This window comes from Netta rufina (assembly GCF_964035555.1).
Source record: "Netta rufina genome assembly, chromosome: 20".
In the NCBI taxonomy this organism is placed as follows: Eukaryota; Metazoa; Chordata; class Aves; order Anseriformes; family Anatidae; genus Netta; species Netta rufina.
This window is the reverse complement of record NC_140144.1, coordinates 2,351,369-2,378,264: the sequence shown is the minus strand read 5'-3', so window position 1 is coordinate 2,378,264 and position 26,896 is coordinate 2,351,369. Positions and strand designations below refer to the sequence as shown.

At 42.4% G+C, this 26,896-nt stretch overlaps 1 protein-coding gene across 7 annotated transcripts; it reads right to left on the bottom strand.

The window, feature by feature from the left end:
- Window positions 1–376: 376 nt before the first annotated feature.
- FKBP15 (FKBP prolyl isomerase family member 15) lies at window positions 377–26,848 on the bottom strand. Of its 7 annotated transcripts, none has more exons than XM_084299141.1 (30): window positions 26,776–26,848; window positions 26,221–26,330; window positions 25,822–25,912; window positions 25,134–25,203; window positions 23,834–23,908; window positions 22,645–22,743; window positions 22,016–22,165; window positions 20,957–21,025; window positions 19,496–19,639; window positions 18,908–19,053; window positions 18,086–18,134; window positions 17,247–17,366; window positions 16,914–17,013; window positions 16,053–16,156; window positions 14,485–14,578; window positions 13,865–13,974; window positions 13,347–13,457; window positions 12,519–12,613; window positions 11,761–11,863; window positions 9,651–9,683; window positions 7,896–8,067; window positions 7,263–7,399; window positions 6,786–6,941; window positions 5,941–6,093; window positions 5,475–5,567; window positions 4,889–4,999; window positions 4,221–4,328; window positions 3,268–4,028; window positions 2,712–2,802; window positions 377–2,281 (listed from the first exon to the last, which is right to left on the bottom strand). In XM_084299141.1, the coding sequence occupies exons 1-30, from the start codon at window positions 26,826–26,828 to the stop codon at window positions 2,207–2,209; spliced, it is 3,783 nt and encodes a 1,260-aa protein (XP_084155267.1). In that variant the 5' UTR covers window positions 26,829–26,848; the 3' UTR covers window positions 377–2,206. The 7 variants fall into 7 exon arrangements, with proteins under 7 accessions (XP_084155267.1, XP_084155270.1, XP_084155269.1 ...); XM_084299144.1 differs by having other exon boundaries at window positions 5,941–6,078; XM_084299143.1 differs by having other exon boundaries at window positions 18,908–19,047.
- Between the last annotated feature and the right edge of the window lie 48 nt (window positions 26,849–26,896).

The following is a 26,896-nucleotide window of genomic DNA, read 5'->3' as shown; positions in this document are numbered from 1 at the left end:
GCACCTCATGCTAGAGGAAGGCACAGAGGACAAATAAGAAGGTGCTAAGACTTCAGCAGAAAAAAAAATAATGGTAAAGTGATAGGCATAGGTAAAGGCATAGCAAATTGCCAACACAGAGAAACACTTGTACCTGCTTTAAGCCTTAGTTTCTGCACCCCAGTCCCTACAAGGTGACATGCTGAGGAGCTGCAGCCCCTGAGGAACTGAAGCCAGAGGATGAAGGAAACTCCTCTTGTCTCCCCTGAGAGGGGTTTAACAGTAAGAATGGTCCCAGAGGAAGAGGTTCTAGACCAAGTCTGAATCTAATGTAAGTCTGTATTCAAGTGCATACAGATAGACGCATGCTGAGTAAAGTCCATACAAACAGAAGATACAGGTTTAATTGCACTTTATTTTTCAAGAAGTGAAATGCAAACCCTTCAGGTTGTCTATCTGTATGTATCAGGAAACAAGAAGTGGAATGTGTTATTATTAGTCAGGACCTGCACTAGAACACAGCCCCAGAGAGTGTTTATGCTCAGATCTGCACATGGAAAGGGAGCCCCAGAAGGGGGAAGCCCCAGAATGGACAGAGCCCCAGGAGGTCAGGGTTTCACACCCTGTCACTGTTCAGCACTGAATAATTATTTGTTCTTTGATTATTGGAGCAGCTTTTAAGGAAACTCAAGCTAAGTTCACCCTGTGACACAAGTGGCCCCATGGCTGGCTGTCTCACAGGCTTTGGGCTCTGAGCTTGGCCATTTGCCATACACAGAGGGCAAAGTAGGGACGGGGACCTAACAGACTGCTACACTAACACACAAGAACACCCAGTACTTTTACTGTTTTTCCCCAAGAAAGTGGCATTTAAGAGGGCATAGATCAAACTCGCTTTGGAGAGGATGAGAAAATTGTGGAAGCTAAATGTTGGCAGAATTATTTTAAAAACTTCCGTTTTTGTTAATGGAAGAGGGTGGTGGTGCTATTCGTTTTAGAGACACTGTATGAACTGCTTCTACTAAGTTTCATCAAGTGCTAGTGAGCCTAGAAATAGAAGTGCTGTGAGAAATCCAACTTGGCTGCCCAGCTATCTGTCCTCACTGCTCTCCCCTCTAGCTTCACCTAGACAGAAGTTACAGGAATTTACACCCCAACCCCTGGCTGCACAGCAGAGCCCAGGTCAGGCTGGTTTATACACATCCAACCACCATCAGGTTAACTTGTGCTATGTCCATCACACCTGAAGCAGCGACAGAGAAAAAGGCACAGGAGAGGGGTTTGGCTGCCTAGAGTAGCTCTTTCTTCTCTGGAGAAGAGCACATTACACATCTGCATTGCTGCTTTCTCTGGCAGTGCTGAGAAAACCCAGCAGAGAAAACCTCACCTCTGCATGCAGAGAAGAGATGAGCTGTCCGCACAGGCTGCGCACTGAATCACTTTCATGAGGCTTTGCTGAGCCTCAAGCTCCTCTGTAAGCCACAGCTGGGGATTTGGCTCCTCACAACAGCAATTACCAGGTGCTACCTGTGGGCTTGGAGCATTGGCCCAACAGAGCCTGACCTCCAGTACCACTAAAGGGCGCCTCTACCCATGTGTGCTGCAGCTCTGAACATACAACAGCACTGACATGAACCTGGCAGCCCCTGGAGTTTCCAGAAGCTGCCTGTGCAGAGCCTTCAGCCTCCAGGAAGCATTTGCCTGCATCTCAGCTGGATCTCCCACTGCACTCTCCTAAGCCTAAGGAGATGAGGTGGTGCAGAGGCGTAGAGCCTAACACTGGGGGTTAACAGGAATATTACAAGATCATCACTGGGGAAGGAGAGATTTTAGTCTGACTTTTATGAAAATAGTTACCTACTGCAGGGTCCTGCCAAACTCGTTCTTCTGAAGCACTTTACATAGTTCATATTTGCATAACGTTTCAGATTAATGAATCAACGGTTCACAGAAGTAGGACAGCAATACAAACATGCAGCGAGACTGGTCAGCTCCTGCAGCTTGTCGCACGCTCTGCACATGTCTGTCAGGTCAAAACAAAGGGTCTGAGTGCCCAAGAGTGCAAACCAGAGACACCTGCTCTCAGGCCCTGTCAGCTTGCAGTACAAGAGCCTGGGAAGACCCTGGTTGTTCACAACTGTCCCACATCCGCAGCTTGTTAAGTGCTAAGTGCACAGGAAGAGGCCATGCCCAAAGGAGAGGGCACACAGGCTCACCAGCCAGTTCTTCATCCCAGCCAGTCCAGATCATCGTCGTCATCATCAGCAAAGAGCGGAGCAGGAGGGGGGCGCCCCTTCATGCTCTGGAAGTCAAAACAGGGAGAAATTTGTCAGTAACAGCTTCCCAGTAACTAGTAATTGCTATGCAACTCTGGCTATGAGATCTCAACTTTATGGCGCCTCATTATGTTTTTTTGTATTTCTCACATGATGGCTTAATCTTCCAGGAGATGCCTATAGCCTAAAGGGATAGGAGAGAGGAAGACTAAAAACCCTTCAGTTAACCTGTGAAAATGTCCTAATATCATGCCAGCAGGAGTTTGTTGTCACTGCCTCAGCCCATGCAACTCCTCCAAGCTCAACAAGAAACAAATCCAGACACTGAAAATGTATACAGAGAATGCATTGAAGCTCCAAGCTCAGCAGGCAGGAGCCAGTGAGCACCTGCTGCCACAGAAATTCATTTTCCATTAAAAATCCTTAGTTTAGTGGAGTGGAAAGACAAATACATACCACTTCCTCCTCATCCTCCTCTTCAGAGGGAACTTGAGGCTTCAGTGGTTTATGAGATGTTGTTTTAAAGAAGTTGTCATCCTCAAAGAGGCTAGAAGACAAAGAAAGAACAGTTTACTTGCAGACTATGGCATCTTAGCTTCCTTTTATATGTTCTATTAAGAATGACCTAAAAGCCTCGTCACCCAAACTGCTTAGTGTTTTGAGGCACGTGCTATTTGCCAGTGCAGGACAGTTCAGTAACGGGACCTGGCAGCCATCTGTAGCAGATCCCAGAGGAACAGCACACCCCCTGCACTCAGCTGGGAATCGTTCACAAGGAACGATGGCAACACCACTTCCACCCAGCTGCTTCTGCAACTGCCCCCACAGAGTGTGCCCCGGACAGCCTGTGCTCTGCCAGCAGCCGGTTGTGCCTCCCAGGACTAGCACCGTGATGGCACTCCGGCCCTGCACACATGCACTGGGGCTGAAGCCCTCCCTCGGTGCTGCCACACCAGTCCAAGCTGATCAGCAGGAAGACAGGACTGTGGTGACCCCTGCAGTCATACCTTACCTGGAATCTTTTTGCCCGGGGCTGGAGCCCAGTTCCTGCTCTCGTGGGATTTCTCTGACGACAGCTGAGCTTTTCTCTGCTGTGGATACTGAAGCAGGCTCCTGGTCAGAACTAGCTCCATCTGACAGGTCTGTGCAGTTTCCTCCTTCACTACTTAAGGGAGGGGGCTCTAAGCCTCCCACAGGCTCCTCTGCCTTCTGCTCTGCAGATGGCTCCTCTGGAAGCACAGCCACAGCCACTTCTCCAGACCTAGTTTCTAGAACAGAAGGCTCTGCAACTTCTGCCTGCAAAGATACTGTGGAGGGACTGAGTTCAGTCTCCGCTTTCTTGATGGGGCTGCTCTCCTGCCTCTGCCCAGATAGGACAAAGTCCTCATCCACCTTGGGAACAGGTTGTTCTGCAAGCTCAGGCTGCTTATCAGGATTTAAGTGGGACTCTGCTCTGGGAGAGAGAGACTCCTGAGGGACCTCCTCCTCTTCTGACACCCCGTTGCTCTGTGCTGTCTGCTCCTCTTCAAGCATCCTGGCCCTGGCAACCAGAGGTGCAGATTCACCTTTCTGGTCACACGCTGGGGAGCCTGTGCTCACTTCTCCAGGACGAGCTGGGCAAGCAGCACCCTGTGCAGGGCTGCGCTGTGCAGACTCTTCGTGGTCTTTCTTTGCTCCAAGAGATCCCTCCAGCCTCCCTGCTCCAGGTTCTTCTGTTTTACCGTCATGCTCTGATTTCTCCTGCTGTTTGTTGAGTAGCTGCAGTGTTACAGTCTAAGAAATCGAATAGGAAGAGTGTAGGTTATACACTAGACAAGCCATCACAGATCCCTGTATGTTCTACTGCTAGGCTGCTTTGCCACCCACAAACTTCTGCTTTAGCTATTTCAGATTCACAACACTTTGTTTTAGCCAAAGCCTTAATTTCTCACATTTACCACCTCATATCTCTTATTGCTGTTGTACCTTAATAGTGTTCATGACAACACCCAGAACTGTCCTGCCACTGTATGTCTCTTCCAGTTCAAATTCACCCCGAAGAGACTGAAATACCCCATTCATTATTTTCTTTACCTGGAAAAGAGAAAGAGGGAAAGAGATACAATTCACTAACATGTGAAGTACTGGATTCAAGAACAGATACTTCTCCAGGCAGAAGAGCAATAAATGCAAGCAAACACATGTTGTTTCAAACAATCCACTACTTTTCAAATCAGGAATTCCAGCAGCAAAACAGAATGCATCATGTCATTTAATTCAGAACCGTTACCTACACAGCAAACCCATTCCTCCAAAATGGAGGCAGGTTGTACAAACTCAAGGCAGACACTTCTCCCTTACTACTTCAAGTTATTACTTCAAATTTTCAATCTAAACTTAAGATTTAAGGTTTTAAACTAAAAAAGCAACAGTGGTCATCAGGAAGATAGCGTCCTTTGCTCCTCTATGGACCCTATTACCATAGCCAGGGTGCTTTTTTAATGGAGAAAAGAGTAAGGCTGTTTTTTTTTTTTTTTTTTTTTTACATCTGTTTTTATCTGTTTTTTCTTCTCATCTCTGCTCAAAGAGAAATAATTTGGGTGTAAATAGAATAGATTGTTCAGTAAAGAGAAATTTTATATAGTCAAACTCACTTCTTCTGTGAAGTCTGCAGGGGAAGATCTGTCCTGATCCTTCTCCAGCTCTTGGATGCGTTCTTCATAGCGAGCCTTCAGTACTGCTGCATCAGACTGCAAGGCTGAATACTGCCAAAGAGAAACAAAAGTCAGAACAGCTCCATAATGAAATTCAGTGGTAAACCTGGTAGACTTTTTTTTTTTTTTTTAAAGTGAGGGGCAAATTGCTGAGTGTAGACTCAAAAGCAGGGCTTTTATAGAGTTGCAGAAGACTATACTGAAAGTAACACCACCAAAATAAAGAAATCCAAATATAGCCATGCACAGACAGACACAGCCAAATCCTTGGAGACGCACAACCAGCCATGTAATTAACTCTTCCAGTTCACATAATACCAAGAACGGGCACAGCATTATTAAGATGCCAGTGAAAGAAGGGCTAGGTCTCATCACTTGGCCTGTTCTGATTTGCTAGAAGCAATGCAGAGATTTTCCTTCCCTCTCATATTCCTGAACTTATGTTCTTGTTATTTAGGACATGTGGCCTGAGGCTAATCATTACTGCACTACAATTTGCAGTCAGCTCCTATGTTATCCCCTTTACCTTCTCTTTGATAGGCTCCAGTTGTTCTAAGCGTTGCTGAAGGTCGGACAATTTTTGCTCCTCTGCTTTTTTCAAGTGTTTTAGAGCCCCAAGCTGAAAGACAAGAACTAGAGCCTATCAGTTTACAGCCCTTTTCAATATCACCAAATTCAAGACTATTTCAATAACTGTTTTTGAGCAGAAATATAACTGTATAGACAAGCAGAAGAGACTACAGGTGTTGCTTTAGTTTGTCAGCATTGACATCTCAGCCCTAGCTCACTCAAGGGTTGCAACAGCCAGCTCTCCCACCCACCCAGTGTAACCCAGTGTAACTGATGCAAGTCTGGACACATCCTGTGGATTAGATCAAATTCTGCAAGCAGTCAAAAAGTTAGAAGTCAAGCCACAATCAGGTGGCAGAGGACTTGGTTACAGTCACTGGTTATTCAGCATTGTATTCCAGCAGTAAAGAACAGCCCTTTACCTTCTCTTCCAGCTGGGACACCTGCTGCTGCAGGGAGTCTCTCTGCTCACACACCTCCTGGTACTGCCTGGTGTGCTGCTCCTTGGCTGAGGCCAACATACGTTCACATTTGGCTTCCCACTGGGATTCCAGCTCTGCCTGTACGAGCGATAGCTGCCCATCACATAACAGATCATTAGAAACAATCACACTTCATCAGTACTTGCATAACAACTGGCTGAAAGCTTAGGGCCCAAACAAGAGGTGGGAAAACAACATCTTCTGCTGTAGGCTTCAATGCCTACACAAAGGCAGCAGCCATCCACAGCTCCTGCCCAGACCTCTCAGAGTTCAATTCCAGCCACAATTCTGCAGGCTGGCCTAAAGGGCTGGCCCAGACTTCAGGTCTCTTGGCATATTTCTAAGCAGTCCTCCACTCATCAGCAGTCATGTGTTGATCTTTCTACTAGAGAATGAATTTGAGGTCTCTCCTTTCCTCAGATTGACATTCTCTTTAAGACAGTCTAAACATGGTGTGTGCCAGTCTGCATCACTGCTGCATCAAAACTTTACAGCAGAGTCAGGAGCCTGTGACTTGAGTCAGAGAATGACTGGGACCCAGCAGCCTACTCAAATCATGCATTTCCTTAGGGAGACAGTGTAAATCCTGGAGTAAGAAGTAGCGTCAAACACCAAGGACATTTCAGAAAGACAAAAAAAGTGAACCCCATGTTAAAGTTCACCTTTAAAAGCAAGTGGCTAATGTTTTCATTCTTTCACTACCCAAGCAGTTTTCATGACTGTTTTCTACCTATAGATTCCTTCAAGTTTTCTAGACACCCCCCAGAGAAGCTCCCACAACTCACCTGCTCTGCTGCCGCCTGGTCAGTTGAAGTCCTCGCCTTTTTCAGCAACTGTCGAAGCTTGTCCAGTTCCTGCTGATATGACCTGCGTATTTCTTCCATCTCTTCCTCTGCTTGAGCTCTCTCTGAAAGGGATTTCTTCTTCCTCTCAGCAAGATTCTGCAATATAGAAGAGGACTCGAGCATAGGCCAGACCACACAAAAGTAGCTTCTCTTCTTTTTGCATAAAGAGCTTGTTTGAGAACAGAATCAAAACAAAGCTGAAATGTATCTTATAGATAGGAAGGTTACCATACTATCAGGTAAGTAAACAAAAAGGTCACGTAAACACAACAGAGGATCCACCAGCACAGGGGATCCTTGCCTGCAGATGATTCACTTAACCTACACATTTACAAGCAAGATCAAGTTATGTGTTTTATTTTTCTAAGTATAAAGCTGAAATTGTGAGCCTCTCTGTGAGGCTGGCACAGGACATACCCTTTCAAGAGTCTCCTTTTCTACTTTTAGGTCTGCCAGCTCTTCTTCCAGTGCAGTAATCTTCATGTCCAGGTGTTTACGGCTCTGCTTCTCAGCTTTGAACCTAGTCTGAGTGTCCTCAGAGGCTTCTTGGAGCTCTGCAAAAAACATGCTTTACCGTGGGTTTCAGCACTACATGTTTCAGATTAAGGCTGACTGAAATGAACAGTGCTTCTCTTGCACAATGAGAAAATGTATGGATTCTATCTGCAGCAGGAACCTGAATTTATTAGGAGCTTCTTCTGTGAAATGGGACTGTTTATGCCTCAGCCTGCATCTGAACTTTTTAAACCAATAGAAAATTTAGCTCCTCTAAGACTAAGATGTTAAGACACCAAGGCCAAGAGCCTGCTTCTACAAAAGACACCCCTGCAACACACTGACTTCGTCATCAATTCAACTCACTGTCCTGTTAGCAGCAGCAACGATGCACCTACCCTTCAGACATTTCAGTGCATTTATATTCTTTGATACCCTTGTGACTGATCCTAGGGAATGCAGGAATAAACATCTCAGAAGAAAGAACCGTATAACTTACAGAAGTGGAAGAAGAATGACATTAAGGAGCTCTCACAGAACAAGCACAAGTCTTACCTGCTAACTGTGCTTGCAGTTTGTTGAGTTGCGTCTCATGTCGCTCTGCATCCTGCAGTGCAGCAGAGAGCTGTTTCCGCAGGTCCATTTCCTTCTTTTTGTGGGCAGTCAGCTCCAGTTGCAGTTGGGAAACCTGTGCTGTGGCAGCTGCTAACTCCTCCGCAACTTTGGCCTGTATCACAGAGCATAGAAAGAGGGGAAAGAAGGAAAATAACAGGGTACAAAAGCATGAGAAGGCACCAGAACTGTTCTCACAGGAAGAACTGTGAAGGTACAGAAGACCTTCTCAGGGCAAGCGATGGGATCCAGCACCTAGAAGATACTTCCCTGTTGAGGAGGCACTAACAACCTTTAACCGTGTTACCGAGAGTCATTCAGCTGTAACCTGTCCAGACTAACTAGAGAGTTACATTAGGCCACCATCAACCTCATCATATTACATCAGGGAGTTTTCCCAGGAAAGCTTAAGCATATTTTTAAGAGTAGTACCAGTGCTGGTGGCTCTGTTCAGAGCTGTCATTCTATGACAGTATCTACTCACGTAAAAGCCTGGACTGTAAGATCTAATTATTCTCAATAAGCTTACAAATCATTGAAAAGCCCCACAACATAGGCTTGTTCCAGCGAAATAAGCACCTTCTCTCCCAAGCACACAGCATGTAGTCACCTTGAGGTACCTGCATGTGTAATGCTGCCATTTTGGAGCATGGTTCTCACAGTAATTTGTTAACCTGTTTAAATTTAGTATTGCTCAAAGTCAGTGACTCATGGAAAACCAGGTAGTGATAGAGCTTGTTAGACTACTTGCAAGCAACATGTTAGGAGAGGCTCAAGTCATCAAGACAGACACAAAAGTTATGTTCCCGTTCTTGTTGTGTAGGACACAGAAGATTCAGAGGATGCTCTGCAGAGACAGAACTACATCTGTCAGAAAATCTCACTTGCTGCAGGGAACACCTGAACAGATTGTATATCTATGCTTACATTTGAGTTCCTAACAGGCTTTCATGGTTTTTAAAGCCAGTAAGTTCTTGTGAAATGGAGTTTCTCTCAGACATCTCCATGAGAGAACTAAAGACTATGACCACCACCTTCTGGCAGAGAAGAGCCATAAGCAAAATGTTTCCAAACATGGCAAAGATGAATACGTGCTGACTTCGAGAGCTGGGATTCTACACCATTAATTTTTAAGAAACACTTTGACAGAGACTGTCTAAAGACAGATCTGCTTTCTTCTTATGTTTCCATAAACTTCTCATCACAGTTCAGGATATTGACTTCTAGCATGCTAAAAACAATAAAACCCCACAGCATATCTAAAGGTTATTTTAACACTTGCTAATGTCTTTAAGGACACACAAAGAAAAGTAAAGAGGAAATTCTATGCCAGAAACTATTATTAGACCTACGTTTCTGCAGTGAACACTTCATGTCTATACTAGCTCAGCTCCAGCCTCCAACTTTCAAGTAGTGAAAATATTATGTGATCCATACCTGATCTGATATGATCACATCCTATTTCTCCCACGGGGGAGGTGAAATGAGCAGCAACGTGACAACATTCTTCAAAAGGGCTCCCCAAGAAAGAGGGGGCCAGTGGCTACGCTGCCAGCTATAAGGCCTTTCTCCAAGTGAAAGATCTGTGCTAATTTAAGATCTGAGGCAATTCTTCTAGCCAGTTCAAGAGGAAGCTGGGCTGGCACTAGCTAGGGCACAATTAGCTATCATCTACACAGTCAGCAGACACTGCCTCACCTGGTCCCAGCCCCGATCCACTGGCAGCATGTGCTAGGAAGAGAAAGCAGTGACAGGAAACAGGAAGAGTTAAGAACACAACTTGAAAGGCAGAGACATTCATCATCATCATCAGAAAAGCTAAATGCTTCATTACAGGAGCCTGATACATGCCAGAGAAGCACTTAATTTTTTCTAAGGACTGTAAAAACGTAGAAGAGGTAGAAAAGCCTGGCTTAAAAGAAGGAATCTAAAGAGATCCTTACAGATACATCACACACCACGTGGATTAGAGGAGCAGTCAGCAGACTGGCAGTCAGCAGGTCCTGCATGTGACTACCATTTTGTTGCAGTAGAGAGTGTGGAGCACTACCAATCGTTACAGAACATAAGCCTAAATTGAAAGCTGTGACATGCTCCGACAGGGTCAAAGAACTATATCCCCAAAGCAGCAAGTTCCCAGTACTTCTTCACAGAGACCCTGTCTACAGATGCCTGGCCTCTATTGTGAAATAAATGGCAAGTTCCAAATTTTTACATAAAGCACAGATAAAACAGTTTGAAATTCTCTTCCTTGTTTCTCTTACCAAAAAATACTTGTGGAACTGTCCATAGCAGCAGTCACAGAACACATTATGTTAGATAAAAGAAAGAGGAAGGAGCACCAGGCTTCAGATTTACAGTCAATCTTCCCTCAGAGCTAGGGAAGTTTCTCTAGTGCAAGTCATAGCTTGTCTAGTCTAGTCTGAAGTCTATTCATGTAATAGTATTGTCACCTAGACAGTGGACTGCTCAGTCACTGCAGGTGATGTCCAAAAGATTCCTGAAGATTTTATCTTATACTTCTAGAAGGCATTCTCTCCCCAAGTTACTTTTAATGCAAGCAGGATGTGATACTCATTTACAGAAAAGAATTTTATTTATTGTTTCAGTCTGACTTGGTTAGAATCTCTTACACTCCCAGTTATAGGTGTTCAACCTGGGCTCTCAGTAGAAAAATACAGTCAACCTTCACCTGCTCATATCAGCAGATGTGCATCAGCCATATATTACTTTATTTTTACCTTACAGACAGACTTGTTAGCACACTTTTGGAAACAGCTGTTCCCATCACACTTAGATGCACCAAGTCATGGTTCTCATGCAGAGCAAACATTTATTTATATTTGTACTGGAGAGATGCACAGCTCAGCCTAGTATAATTTTAAACTGCTAGAGAAAGCATAGAAGACACCATGCAATTACAGAAGTAAGAGGTGGAATACCAGGGTTAGGCTGTTATGAGTGCACTTCACAGAATAAAAAGTTGATTTAACTGGTTTAAGAAGCTCTCTCAGTAGCCTCTTACTCAAAAACAATACTTTATGCTAAAGACAGTATTTTTTGATTGCTATAGAATCATAGAATCTTGGAATCATGGACTATCAGAGTTGGAAGGGACCCATGAGGATCATCAAGTCCAACTCCTGGTCCCCAGAGGACCTCCCAAAGGACCACACTAGCATAAGAACACAAAAAATACCTTATTTAGTCAACTCTACAGAATTATTTGGAAAATGATCACATCCTAAGCCAGAACTTCACCTGAACAGAAGTAGGGTGCTCTTTTACATCTCCAAATATCACCATCTAGCATAAACAGGAATTTAGTTTTCTTGTCTCATTAGACTCATTCGAATCAGTGTATATAAAGAGGAAAGGTCCAGTGCTTGGACCAAAGCCCTAGTAGGAAATTTTTCTTATAGCTACGCTCAATCTTTATGCCAGTTAAATAGAAGAATAAACCCTTAGAAACTCAGCACAACTAAAAAAGTGATGTGCATTTTCAGCCAAAGCCCCACAGCACACACAATATCTCAACATGTTGGCCATCTACCTATGAAATTAAGAGACACTGTTCTTAAACTAAGAATACTTAAGCTGTAAAAGCACAAAGATCTAAGTGCTCTGTGCTGCTTTTATCATGAAAGCCATTAGAACATGACAATTTTTTTTCAAAAACATCATTTGAGAACTGCAGTGGCCTTGCAGAAGATATGACTTGACTAAAGAGATTTCAGCAGGTTTTACTGCCACAACAAGCCCCCTTCCTGGCTGCTGACAGAAATCTATGCTGTCACCATGGTTTTACCTTCTCTTGCTCTGCATGCAAGACTCTTGCCTGTGTGTTTTCATTTGTTGTTTGCAGTGAGTGGTTCCTCTGCTCCATTAGCAAGTTACTTTGTTCGACGTATCTGTGAACAGTTGTAGATGGAATGAGCATTTATGTAAATAAGTGACATGGAGCAAAAGGTGATCAGACAAAAGGCAGTACTTCAAATCAGCTTTCATTAATGAGAAGTCCCAGATGATTCTGCACGATGTCCTGCACCAAGAAGTTATCTTAAAGTGGAATGGGTGTGCCTGGCTTTCAGCCCAGATTGTATCTGTTCAGATATGTGCTCCACTTCTGATACTAGCCTAATGTTCCTACCATACAGTCAGGATTTTTGAAAATCTGGTAACCACTGGCTGCTGCTATTTCCTTGAAGAAGTTATTCCCCTTCTTAAACTTAATGGAATACAACACTGGAACTTAGAACACAGCTTCCTGTACGGCTCTTTCCGTTTTACTAAAAGGCTAGCAAAAGCAAAGTATCTCCTAGAAGCAGAGAAAGCACACTCATAGATGACGGCTCAAGATCTTTCCCTCTTACATATTCACATTTACTGTAAATCCTAACTTTGGAGATACACCCTGCAAGGACAGAGGGCTAAAAATAACATATCAGTACAAAAAAAACGGAACATCTCCATCCTAGAGAAAGGACACCCCCCAGTTATGCCTAAGTGCATGTAAGCTAGATACCCTTTGTAAATGCAGACACACCATATCCTTTCGCTCCTTACCTCTGATTTCGCTCAATCAGCTCGCTGATCTTCTCATTCTGCTCCTCAATCCGACTGCTCTTCTCAAATATCTCTTGCTTCAGTCTCTCATTCTCCTAAAGTACAGCTTAACATGAATATTCAACTTTCTTGAATATTCATACTTAACATGAATATTAAACTTCATTCAGACTTCCCTGCAACACTGCCTAAATCTTTATCCTGTACAAATGGAATACGGTGGTGAGGCTTATCACCTCCTGTGGCAATTGCAGGCCATCACAGAAAGACACCATGCAGGAATTCAGCAGGAATCCTGGAACAGGACAGTGATTGCCAAACCATGTACTTGGTAATATTGCATCTGGTTGACTTTTTCACCCTCAAGAAAAAAAAGTACTGTAAAGCTGCTGCCTAGAAACACTATGAAGCAGAGTAGCAAGGAATAGAAGTAGATGGTTCTTGCAACACTGTATTTCCTCTGTGAAATTCCCTTCTGCAAGACATGCTGGGTTAAATACATACCAGTTTAAAAAGAGACTGAGTTTCTTTCACTTGAACTCTCTGTCAAGGGCTATTAAATACAAACATATCAACTCTGGCTCCTGGAGTCCCCAAACAAACTGTTGGAAGGCCAGAGTAGCACATATGTTTGTGTGCACACATGTGCTGTGATGGAAATTGGTGTATAGCACATGCTTTTCCCTAACCAGTTGTTTTTGGACACACAAATAGAATACATGGATGGATGTACATTTGGGCCAAACCAGTACAGGTATCCTCATTAGGAATAATACTGTAGGCTCCAGTTCATAGAGTAAATAGTCAAGTAAGGCTGCCTACGCTTACCTGGATTATGCGTTGGATGTTGCTCATGATCATAGAGGCTTCCATAGTAACAGAGGAAATACCAGGCAGTAGTGAGGTGTTACCAGCATTTTGTTTCTTCAACTCCTCCACCTGTAGGGATGAATCAAGCCAGATGAAATGAATTTATGGATGCAGGTAAGAGTCAGACATCTGCCATTTCACCAAATCATTTCACCTTTCTGTCTGATGAGCTCTAGGGCACATGCTATGACATCAACTGTGACATCTCCTGAAGGGCATTGAAGCTCTCCAAACAAAGTGCATATGACATTTAAGGAAATAAGCAAAACACCTTCCCCAAAGCTAGCATTAACTTTGCATAGTAGCTGAATTGCTACCACTTCAAGGTTTGATAATACTGGATACTGGAATTTTCATTAAGTTAGGACATGCTTACAAGCTTAATGTAGGCATTTAAATAGAGTCAACTCCCCAGACTACATTTGGAGAGCAAATTGCAGCAACTTGTAAACAAGTCTGTCTATGTCACACACTACCTTTGCAGCCAGATGATCCATTTTATCTACGACTTTGCTAACAGCCATTCGGATTTCAGTGTTATGTTGCCGAGCTTCTGTCATCAAAAAGGAAGTAACATCCCCAGGTGCTTGAATGGAAAGGAGAGAGAGAACTGCAGTCACAAGGGCAGAGTGTCTGCATATATACATGTGTGTACCAAAAGCAATGTTTAGCAGTTTGCAGCCTATCAGATAGGGTGACCACTACTTTCCTCACTGCACAACAAAACTGCCCTCCCCACTACCTCTGTCAGCCTAGCTTTTCTAGATAGTTATTAGAAACTAAACAGTTGTTATTTTTACAATTATATTCACAACTGTAAGCATCAGCTATAAAACACCTTTAATAACATATAAGCTTGGGAATACACCTAGATATTGTCTCCCCTTTCACACTGCTCAAAGTTCCTTAAGCTAAGAAAGTGCATTTACTGGAAAGTATTTTTTGTACCAATGAAGGGGAAATAAGGACTTGTGAAACAGTACAGCATTACAGACAGAGTAGAAATGTATGTTACCATTGCTACCCAGATCACCATTATAAAGAGCTCACTGTTGGTATTAAAAACTTCTGTAAAACATGTGCTTTTTAAACATACCTTGGTAAGGTGCGGGATACAGCTGGCCTACAGGCTGGAGCTGAGAAGCAGATGTAGCAGTTTGGGGGTAAGCAAGTGGCATTCCTGGATATGGCTTGCAGAACAAATCAACAGATAAGAATATATTGTGATATTTTTCCCATTCATACTTAAGAGGTCTTCATGTCTTTTTAAACCCCAAAACAAGTGTGATATTTGGAAAGCAAAAAAAAGAGTATGGAGCAGAAAGTCAAATTACATAACTGTCTTAGTAAAGGAAAAAAAAACAAAAAAACAAAAGGCACTCTTCTTTAAAGGCTTAGGTATGTGTTCATATTACAGCTTAGTAAGTTACTGTCTTCGCTGCAGCTTAAGACAAAGCATGTTACCCTGTATTTGTGGCAGGCAAAGACCGGCACAGAGACAGCTCACTGGATGTGTGGTACTTTGAAGTTGTGCTAACTTGAACATGAGAGTACTTCTAGGTAAGGCTCACGAAGTGCAACACAATTTGACTGCAACTTCCCTTCTTAGTGCTCATCAGAAGCAGCTAAATAGATTGAAAAATGCTAGAAGTACTTCACTCATTAACACATTAAACACCTATCAGTTTACTCTCTCAGGAAAACAAAAAAAAGTATCTTGAAACTTGGAACAAGTTGTATTAAGATTCGAAAACAGGGTTAAACTTTCAAATAAAGTTTAAAAAAATACATGCAAATTACTGAAGCTTACATGCTTCACTTTAATGACTTGTTAATGACTTGTTTCTATCTACTCAGAAAAGTTCATTTTTTTCTTGTTACTTGCCACAGCTTCTGCAATTTCAACATGAGAAAAACAAAGCCGAAGCAACACACCAGTTTCTTTCTTTATGCACTGTTTTTATTCATTATCAAATGTTTTCTCAATCTGTGCCTTTTCAAAATTAGTAGTTCTTCTGCATGGTATAGACCACTGTTTGATTTCTAGAACCTCCTGAAAATAGGTTAAATAACTAAAAAGTGTATGCTAATAAGCCTGGATTTATACTTCATAGAACTGTTCGTATAATGGCTTTGTTCCAAGTCTTCACTACCTGCTGTGAAAAAACACACTTAGTGTGTGTTAAGCCCCTAAGAAGTTTCCTTGTTAGCAAGCAGGTCACATCACTTAGCAGCAGTGGCACCACAAGCCATTTAAAAGGATTATTCTTTTGCTGGATGAAAATTGACCTGCAAACATATTAAGTGTGCAAGTGAGCTCTCACAGGAAAACAGATCATGACTGAGGAAAACCTCAATACTGTAGTTTTCACCTGCCCTGCAAGTACTTGGAAGTTTTAGTCACTACAAAAGCTGATATTGAAAAAGGCTAGTTAATTCTTAGTTCAACTTTAAGAAGCCATCAGCGTACAAAAAGCCTTTCTAATCAAAATCTAAGAGGCACGTGACTGAAATCTGAGAATGCCAGATAGTCACAGGAAGCAGCCTGGGATTCTCAACCTTGCATGCTGCTACAGAATCCTTGCTCCTGGCAATGGAGAGGAGCACAAGGAATTCTAGGAAGAGACAGAAGCACTAATATTCTCCTCAATTTGATTTTGGTACCTGAAAGCCCTGTGCTCCTCCAGGCAGAACTGACTGGGGTTGGATTGTTGCAGGTATTAAAGCAGCAGAAGATACCGGAGGCATAGAACCAGATGCTTGAGGTACTGAAAGGGAACAAAGAAATCCAGGACATCAGGAAGTAGGTAGAAATAATTTACCTTCTCATGGTTAAAGTTACTGAGAAGACAAAAGTTTAACACAAGCCTGTCTGCAGTGTTGTGAAAAATCAAAATTCAGCCAAGAGAGTTGTCTTTCACAGAAACTTCACTCCTAACCACAAATTCCATTTAGACAAACTCTTTCCACTCAAAGGTGCTCTGAATCAACTGACACAAGATGTTACTCAGGCTGACTTTGAAGACTGCTCAGCTGACCAGTAGCTGACATTACTACCCTATCATGGAGAGGCAGGTCAAGTCCATACCAGGACTGCTAGCCTTTTAATGCTCTTTGCTATTATTTCCATCATTTTCAAACAAAATGATTTTTCTGTCTAATGGAAAGTGATTTATAACTGTTTCATTTACAATCCACAGAAGTCACAGATGTCCTAGAAATCTCAGTGCCACCCCAGTACACACAATGACAGGGTGACAAGGAAGCTCACACTTTGCAGCGTGGCTGCTCTTCCTCAAGCAGTGTACACAAGATGACAATGTAGATGCACTCCAAGGACTTCAGTACCATACTTTATGAATTAGTCTACCTATGGACCTTTGGATCAGCAACTCTTACTGGAAGCTATCTATCAGTTCCTCCTGCAGTTCCTGACAGCAATCCTCTACTCAAACAGCCTTGTATTTGAAGCCTGAAACAAAGATAAATTTCTCTATACAAAACCCAGCCTCACCAGCATATTACCTTGTGGTGACACTGTAGGCAGTACAGCATGAGCTGGCTGTGACGGTCTCATGGAAGATGAAGCCACTGGCTGCGGTGCCCCTCTCTGTGTATTTGGATCCTAAAAACATTTCTACATATTAAAATGAATGTTGAAGAACAAATCACTTGAGACTAGGTATTATCCAATGAACCCATTTGAACTAGACAGGAATACTGGAATTGTTAATTTTTTTTTTGCCACATAAATAGAATATGCTTTCCCTGTATAAATAGAAATTGCTATGGATTCTACTTTAAGGAAGTCACATAGGAAGCATTAAAAAAGAAGTCAAATTGAAGTCATTAATGTACCTCTATTTCTGAGTCACTGGAGTCAAGCTGACTACCTGCCGTCCCGGCAAGGAAAGGCAGCATGGGCTGTCCCATTTTAGCCATCCGAGAAATTAACTTCGCCTTTGCTACATTTGGATTCTGAAAGACAACGTTTAATGTTACTTTTCCTTTGCCTCTTAGCCCAGTATTTCCAAACAAAATAGAAGTCTAATCCTGCTACATACTTAAAGGCACTGACTTAACACTTAAAGCTCACCTATACAAGCCTGGTTCTTTCAACTTGAAAGTTTTTTTCCACCCAATCACTGACAAGCATGCAAGATAACACTACGGATTTGATAATCTGGCTTACTTTATATACTCCTTCTGGGCTGACATTACTGCCATTACATAGAAAATCCATCCCTGCAGAAAACACAGCAATAGTAAGAAAGTGATGTGGAAAAGTGTTTTCTGTCAAGAATGTTGAACATCTTCCTTAATTTAGAAAAATCAGTCCTTTCTACCTCTTTCACAATCTTATTTTCATATAGCTAAACAAACATATGCTGAGTGTCCCAATTACTCTTTACTAACAGTTTTAAATTTGTTCATTTATCTGATAAGACAACTAGCTTTGTGAATATCCACATGGGCAAAGTAACTGCATGCAGGAGTAGGAACTGGGACTCAGAACTGGGGCTGAGATTCATGTTCTGCTAACCCCTTCAAAAACAAGATATTAATCTGCTGCTAATAAGGCAAACATTTGAGAATATCTTGCATGACATTCACTTTATCTTCAACAATAAAGAATTCAAAATTAAAACTAACTAAGCTTTCCTACGTAGGACTTATTTAGGAAATAAAACACTTACTGCTAACTGTTCACTGATTGAGTTTGACTTGGCCCGAACAGCTGGCTCCCTGAAAAGACAAACAGATGTAATATTAGACATCAACCAAGATGCAATTTAGGATCTACTATTCTGCATTTATAAAGTCAAATACAGCTCCCCCTGCAAAACCGTTTCCTTACATTTCTCCTATCTTACTTTTGGAAGACACAGCAACATTACCTGTAGATTTCAGAATGTTATTATAAGGAAGTTGTTGTTATTATATGGAAGTTGTACAGCTCTGGAATATCTGATTGCAGAAAAAAGATTGTCAGTTCCAGTAAGGGCCACGTGCTTGTACAAGCAATTGTATCCAAGTCGGAGAACAAACTACTTATTTGTGTCAAGAAAACAACAAGCAGTTAAACTTGAAAACTATTGCCTAAAAAGGACAACTGGCCCATTTAATTAAAGAAACAAGCGTCAGTGTAAAATTCGCAGTTAAACAAGTTAGCCATGACCCAAGACTAACTTACAACTGTACTACTACCTGAGATGAGAAAGCTGTTGTAACAGTACCTATACAGCTTAATAATGCTATATCTCAGCTCTACTGTAGATCAATAACATCTTTCATGTGTGCCCATTTTGATTTCTCTAAGTCTGAAAGTCAGCATTCAAGCAGAAACCATCCTGCAATACTCATCAGCGAGCATTCCTCTGCCACACTGATGGCACTAAGTTTGCACATAGAGGATCCACGTTTGCCAAGAGATGCGTTAGTACAGCATTGTTGCTGATGTTTAAGAGCATTACCATCTTTTAATGCAGCAAGTTGTTTTTAACCATGCTCCTGCTTACCCAGGCTTTGGAGGTATCGTAGATGGAGGCAATAAAGCAGTGTCTGCAGAGAAGCCATCTGAATTGGGTACTGGAGAAGGTACAGGAGAATCCCTTGAACTAACACTCTGTCCGTCTGAACCAGAGCCTTCTTTTACCAGCTTCACCTTAAGAAGCACATAAATAAGACTTATTCTGGGCTCCCCAAAAGGGTTTTTCAGCAAGTTATTGACTTCTGATGACTACTCCTTTGTCAAGTCTATTCACTTCAAGTAAGAACATAAAACTGAGTTGAAGTGGAAGAGATGAGTCTTTAACTTCTCATTCCTCACAATTTTGAGATTTTTGAAAAAAATTGACCCACACATAAAACAACGAAGAGATCTCAAAACAGTTAGAACAGACATGTCTTAGTAAACAGCCTAGAGGGATTTCTGTGTTGATTTTTTTTAATTTTAATTTTAAGAAGATATGCATCTTCCTGAGGTTTATAACAGTTTCTGAGCTGTAGATCTCATGCCAACAGCAGGTTTCTACCTTGCAGACAGACGCCACCACCCAACAACCACAAAGTAGATGTAAAATAAATACTTGAGAGGAGACACTCACCCGCCTAACCTCCACCTCAAAAACTAGAGTAGAGTCTGGAGGGACACGGCCAGACACTCCCTGTGTCCCATAGGCCCAGGCTGGAGGAATAATGAGATACCGTCGCCCTCCTTTTTTCATCCCCACCATTCCTTCTTCCCAGCCCTTCAGTATTCAGAGACAAGAAAATAGAAAGCAAACAGCTTGATTAGTGACATTACAGTTTCTTTTAATTACACTGATTAAGACTACTCCTCCAGTTATAGGAGATTTCAGAACACATATAAATAGCTGCATGTAAAATCTTACTCGTTTTATAGTGCAGCATTAAAACTGTATCTTGTATTGGGTTGTAAAGGCCTATTACAAATTACAATATTAACTGAAGCATGAAGATGCAGCTTCTGACATGTTCATAATGAAATCAAACATACAACAACCTCTAACACAAAGGCTGTAGGCTTCTAGGTCCCCATGCAGTTCCAGAATCCTGGTTCAAGTTTTACATATCATAACTTAAGCAGCTATCACAGATCACACTATCTTGGAGAAAAGAACTAAACACTGCATGCAGAAATTCTGCAGTTGCATGTAGCTGGCAGGGCATACAGTGGCAATTTCTCTCAAAATTCAGGGAAAGAACAGGATTCTGAGCTATTGAAAGATCAATCCCTAATTGCTATGGTTAGAATTAGAAAGCACCCACAGAAAATAGTTACTGGCAAGGAGATTTAGAAGTCAGAGCAATGCAAATTATTAAATAGATGCCAGCATTTAACAGGGTGACTACTGCAGCCAGACAACATTAATAACAAGAGACATAGTAAAAAAAATAAATAGAAAAATAGTACACCTCTAAAGAACAACTTATTATAAGTCAAATATGAATTATTCAGGTGATGGAAGCAACCTGAACAGAAACATCTCCAATTCACAACCCGATTTTACTGAAAAACTAAGAGAGTACTGAAAAACTAAGAGAGTTGTTATTTGACCTTCTTAGTCACATGGTCTGAATTTTTGGGTAGATCTGTGTGGAACCAGAAGCTGAACTTGATGATCCTTATGGGTCCCTTCCAACTCAGGATATTCTATGATTCTGCTTCTGAGGCACAATAAGTGGGGAGAACTCTAAATCTTTCCCTCAAGCTTATTTTTCCTCTTTGGTCTCAGGGGACCTTGTCTCTAAGTAATTGATTAAGTTACCTCTAGAAAACAAACACACCCCACACAAAAACCTGCTCTTGAAAACGGGAAGCATCCTATTTTCAAAACAGGACAACTTCCCAGTATTGCCACTGAAAAGGAGACCTGGCTATCCTGTGCAAATTAAGAAAACACAACACTTTGAGTGAGTCACCACTAGTGTTTCCTACCAAATGAAACATGTAACAAAAAGAGCACATAAGAATCCTGATCAAGATCTTCAGTAATTCAAAGATTTGAGACAATTTTATTATAAAGAAATTCCAGAAGTTCTACCTTGATGACCTTTCCAGATCCCAGCTTAAGGCGCAACAACTTGTCCTTGTTAATGTTTGAGTCAAACACCTAGAGAGTTGAAGAACAAACAAAAATCACATGCATTTCCCAGCTCTTGAAAGATTCTGAACACTACTTCACACACTTCATAAACTCCTATGATTTCTTATGTACTATTTCCCTTCCTGCTACCTTCCAAAATTAACTCAAAACAGAAAACAGAGCATGGCTAGAGTTTCTAGTCTATTGCACAGTACAATTTCTTGAAGTGAATGACAGCTGGAGACTGACTTTAAAATTGCTTCCAGCTTGATGGTCAGTACAGGATTGGTCCAACTAAAACACTACACAAACAGAGCTGTCTAGACATTTCGTACATTGAACTCAGGCATGGGTAGCTGAACAACTCCTACAGGAGATTAGAAGTAAGCTCTGCCATGTGTACCATTGGGTTTATGGAGATAAGCATGCCAATCTCTACAAAGCAAGCCAAGAAACAAAAAAGTACCCCAAAGATGAAAAACAGAAAGCCTTTTTTTAATTGCTAAAGATACAACTGCAGGTGGATGCAAATGAAAAACCCTTTGCTACAAATCATAGTAACAGTTAAACCAGAAGTGTTGTTAAAAAAAGAGGTAGTGCTTTGGAATATATCTTTTGGAAGTATATCTTTTGCCTTTCTTAACAAAGGAACAGGATAGAACACAGTTGTAAAGGTCACAAAATCTATTTATCATTTGCAGATGTGCTTTATGACGTACAGTCCTCTTCTTATCCCTTCGTCAAGCTGTTTCTAAAGGAGCATAAGTAGCTTCACTAGCTCTTGTCAGTGCTTTGTTTAGTATTAATGTGAGAGTACCTATGAAGTTAAAAGCATTTCAATCACCTGAACAGTAACGGAATCCCTTATTACTCTACAGGTAATACACTTGACCTCAAAAAGGTGCCATAAATGACTAAAAAACCTTTAAAGCATCAGTACTATGACAGAGGTGGCAGGTTCCTTCCAGAGACAATCACACTCACTCACACGTTAGTAGGTGGCAGAAACATCCTTACCTGTCCAAGCCCATTGTTCTGGAACAGCCAACCTGTATAGGCTATCTCCAGAGAGTCCCCTCCTTCAACTCCCTGCCCTTCTCCAAGAAGGAGATCCTGGTAGAGGACTGAATCGAGCACTGGGGAGCTGTTGCACTTAGCAATGCACACCTGTGAAAGGAAGGCTTGTCAGCATCTTTGGCCATTAAAAGACAGGCACTTTCCACTATGACTCATTACAAATCTGATACATTTCTTACCAACACTGATCAAGCCCAGATTATAGCTGCATTCAAGAGGTGTTCCACGCTCCCTTGTGCTGAATTTTGCTGAGCTATGTAAGAAGGAAATACCCTCTGCTCTATAGATCTCTATAGAACTGTTGGTTTTAAAGCAAACTTGATCAGAAAACCTACCAGAAATAACTGGCTCCCTGTCTCCAGGAGGCCTGTAGCTAATGAAGAGCCTCAGCCAGGCTCTTCACAAACCTGCCTCAGTCACCATTATGCAAATACTCAAAGCTGAACTTCAACGGAAAAGTAAAACTTTTTCACCTTTCAGCAGTAACGTGCTCTTAGAGGTACGTCTTCATTTGCCTATAGTTCAAACAGCAGGCAGCAAGTCATACCTTGCACAGAGTAAGCAGTTACCTGTTTACTGAAATCCATCGCTGCCTTTTCTGACTCAAACATGATTGACCAGTTTTGTCTCTGATCATCATAGAAGGTACTGTAATTGTTGGGTTGAACCTGTGGGAAAGGAAATCAGTCCTACGTTATACATGAAAGATGTATTAAATTAAAATAGAACATCATTAAAAAAACTGCATCCAACAGAAGCTTAAAATAAAAGCTAATGAAATTAAGTAGAGGTAAAAGAATCCTGCCACATTACCACCCAAGTTCAGAATGCACAGTTTACCTTATTTCTTTGCTCGTTATAATAGAAGAATTGTTATAACTGAAATACTTCAGCAAATATTACGTTCTTCATAGTTGCTGCAGCTTTAATGCGATGGTTCTTTGAAGCTAGGCTCTACTACACTGACATTATCTGCAAGAAATCTCCTTTTCATAATTTTAATTACATTTAGACTTCCATATTTAACCAGAAGTCACTCAGTACTTAATCCTAAAAAATTCATTTTACCACTAGTTGACTACATAGCCCATTAATCTTTTAAAACACACATAGCACTAAAGAGCAAGATTGTAGAATTTCAGTCCAAATTTCTGAATCAGGATCCTATTTTGGAGCAGAATTTCCACCTATCAACCAGGAAATTCTGTATTACCTAATGACAAGCTAAGAGCAGCAACTCAAAACACCATTTTTATGTAAAACCAGAAGAAAACAGAACTTCAAGAAGTTACGTTTTAAGGCTTAGTGTTCTATTTCTGCTCTTATCATCGGGAAAATGCTGAGTATTAGGTTTCAGAGAGGAAGCACTTCCTCACCATCATTTCCATTTGCTTGCTCAGCTGTATTCTCTCAGCCACTTAACTATGAATTATTAGCAAGAGAAATTTTGTTCTGTTGTAGAACTACATAACTCAAAACATTTCAGTGATCTAGAGGTACTAATACAGCTCCTAGAGCACTTGTACTTCCCTTTGGAAATCCACTGATCCATAGAGCTCTGCAAAAGGCAGACGTAAGTCTCTTGTGCAACACATTAGGAGAGCAGTACTCCCTGCCACCATGACACCTCTTGCTATGTCAGTCAGGTGTTTGATCTCAAAGGCTATAATCTAAGATTTAAGAAAACATTTCACACCAAACAGAAATTGATTCTGAACACCACAAAGCACTGGATGCTTTTCTAATCCAGGATCTTACCGTGAGTACAAAGCCTGGATGGATCCTTGCAGATGCAATCTGTTGCTGCTGACTGATGTAAAGGAGAATCCTGTACTGGATTCCATAAAGAATTGTGCAGGAAAAAAAAAAAAAAAAGCAAAGTCAATGTTTTCAATCCTAGTGTGCTTTGTCATATTCTGAGCCTAGCACTACAGTATTGCCAAATACAGCTTGTAGCATCATTCTTCACAGCAAAAGTACTTAACACTGCACTTAACATAATGTGGTAAGACCTATTAAAGATGCTTGAAAACACACAAGCTTTATTCCTGCAGATAAACAAAGTGGTTCAAAAATAATTCTTGTGCATTATGCAAGATGCTTCAATTAACTCCACATTTTCTCCCTGTTGCAGTGTAAAAAGATGGTAAACTAACCCTTCAATAAAAAACACATGAAGTACAGGAATAATACAATATAAAAGATTGAGTAACAGTAAGTTGGAGTTTTCAAAGTGCTAAGGAATGCAGAGGTAACACTGCATTGACATGTTTGGCACTACTTCCCTTTCTGCACATGTAGCAAGGCTTCTTTACTCAACAGCACTGCTGTCAGTGACCTGCTCACAGCTGCACAGGTTGAAGTACCACAAGGCTGCCTTGCCCTCCTGCTGTCTCCACCTTTCCTAACTCCCCCATGAACACCACACCTGAAAGCTGCTCGGGTCAGCGTCCCAGGTAGTAGTGTACCAAAACATTTTTTTTTTTCCTCGTGCCAAAGCAGAGGAAACTTTGTGAGACAATGGGGACAGGAAATGCAGTATAAATACCAATGTCAAGGATGAATCAGAATATCCAATGTATCCTGTAAATACATCCTTTTCCTAGACATTCCAGTGTCATTCTCTTACAGGAATACTTGGGAAGAAAGGACTGGGGAAGAGAGATTTTTGCTACCAAAATAACAGGACTTCACCAAAGCATCTCTGTACTATCAAACAGTCTTGCTTCATATCAATTTCCATGTGCACAGATTTATGATCCCATTGTCAAAGAGGTTCCAAGTAAATATAAAAAAAATCACTTCCAAAAACACATGCAGTGCCCAAGTCACTGCAAAGCATTTCAGGTTTAAGCGGGAAGAATTGTAAAAAAGAAAGATGTCACCAAGGTAAATAACTGAGCCATAAATAATCCTAGGAGGGAAGAAAGGCATAAGCTGCAGTGGAACTAAAGACCTCCAACATCAAAAGCAAAGACATTCCAGTGGGCTCAGGGAAACACTGCCTTGTACCAGCGTACTCTTGGCATGAAAAATATTACTGCGAAGCGTTTCTCACCTCTTTAGTGGCATGGTTCCCCACTACAGCTGCTCCATACTTGCCTTGCTTCAAGTACTGCCCATTTGTACTGGAAGACAAGTGAGATATTCAGCTGCAGAACTGTCCCTGCCTCAGGTTTCTCTCTACTGTTGCCAAGCTTTTCTTCTTCAGAGTTCAAGTCCCTTTCCCCACATTCAAACATTAGGCAACCTTTCTTAGTTTAAAGAAACTACAGCTTCCTTGCTTGCCCACAGACTACAGGAACGCACATTGTGTAGTTTGAGTTGAAAAGTGCTCTTTGCATAGATCCAGGACAAGTAAGCCTTTCCACTCTCACATAGACAGAAGTTTACTGTTGTCATTCTATGCTCATGCCTCAGTTTTCCACAAGCAATGAGACAAGCATCTGACAGAGCTGGCCAGAAACAGTACAGATGCCAGGCCAGCACCCCAGGCTGCAGTTCTCTGTAAGGCAGAGACAGAGCACTTGCTGTTCATTTAACCACATAATCCTGAACTGCAGCACAATAACGGAACTTTTCTGAGCAGAAATTTTCATTGATTTGTGTGTCTGTGAGATGTAAACGCTACCTCTATGAGATGCCTCTGCCTGCTCATCAGAAAATATCTTCCCTTATGATTAGGTCCCGGGCCTCCAGAGAGACAGAGCCTAAGAGGCACCGCAGAAAGCCGGTGTTGCACTTACTATCGATAAGCGTGAACTGCAGTGGCCACAAAGACTGACGGCGCTCCTGAAGCTGCTGGGGCCACGGGCGCCTTCTGGGCCACCTGACCTGCTGAAGAGCAAGAAGGAACTTTTCTTGGTGACACAGAGCTGCCACATTTACTGGCCAGTGACAATGCCATTAAACATTCCTCCCCCCAGGGAAACATAACTCCAGAAGAGAATTAAAAAATAACGAACAAAGAAGGGTTTTCCAACATCACTGAAGGACACCGGTAATCCAGGTGTACATAGAGCACTGAAGGAAGATAGCGTCATGAACCAACAGCTCAGCGAGCTGTTTGCACTGCTGTTCCTCACAAGGACTCGCTCAGCCAGCAAGGCCCAGGCTGCACAGCTCCCTCCCCTCCCCTTACTCACCAGCTGCTGTTTGCCCCTTCTTGGGCTGCTTCGGCGCCGTGTACTGGAAGAATTCATTTCCCTGGCTTGAGACTGTCTGGTCCAGCCCAAAGAGAGAGGCCAACCTGGCACTAGAAGCAAAAAATGAACTAAATTCACCTGATTGACCGGGCTTTATAGGTAAGGACCACCACCAGTTGGGAGTTACATCACACACGAAGCGCTTGCCAACCCTCAGGCATAAGGAAGGTGCCACACGTCAGGCAGCTCCACTGCAACCGCTTCGTGTTGGGAAAAAGCAGAACTCTCACACAGAGAGGCTGCCTAAGCAGCCCCGCCGCGCTTCGCTTGCTGTAAAGCTAGCGTAAGGGACAAGTAAGGACCGAAAAAAAAACCACTAAAACCAATCAATTCCCCTCAAAGTAACGAATGGGACTGCCTTTACGTCAAGCAGGTCACCGTAACGTTACCGTGACGGCACCGGGCACGCTGCCGCCCGCCCCCAGCCCCCCGGTGCCGGTGGTCCCGGCAGTCCCGAGCCGCCTCAGGCCCCTCAGGCCGCCCCCCGCCACCCACCCGCCGCCGGGGGCCAGGAAATCGGCGTCGTCCTCCTCGGCGGCCCCGAACATGGCGATGGCGGCGGCGGCCCTGCCGGTGTCGTAAAGGCGGCAGCGCGGTGCTTTACGGCCGGCGCTGA

What these genes read in the sequence shown, in the direction of transcription:
- FKBP15 (XM_084299141.1), bottom strand. Translation starts at nt 26,828, where the DNA reads ATGTTCGGGGCCGCCGAGGAGGACGACGCCGATTTCCTGGCCCCCGGC. An exon ending in ACGATACCTCCAAAGCCTGG is followed by an intron (nt 18,135 to 18,907) that starts GTAAGCAGGAGC and finishes TTGTCTTTTCAG; the next exon opens with GGAGCCAGCTGTTCGGGCCA. An exon ending in TGGATCGGGGCTGGGACCAG is followed by an intron (nt 8,068 to 9,650) that starts GTGAGGCAGTGT and finishes TCTGTGATACAG; the next exon opens with GCCAAAGTTGCGGAGGAGTT.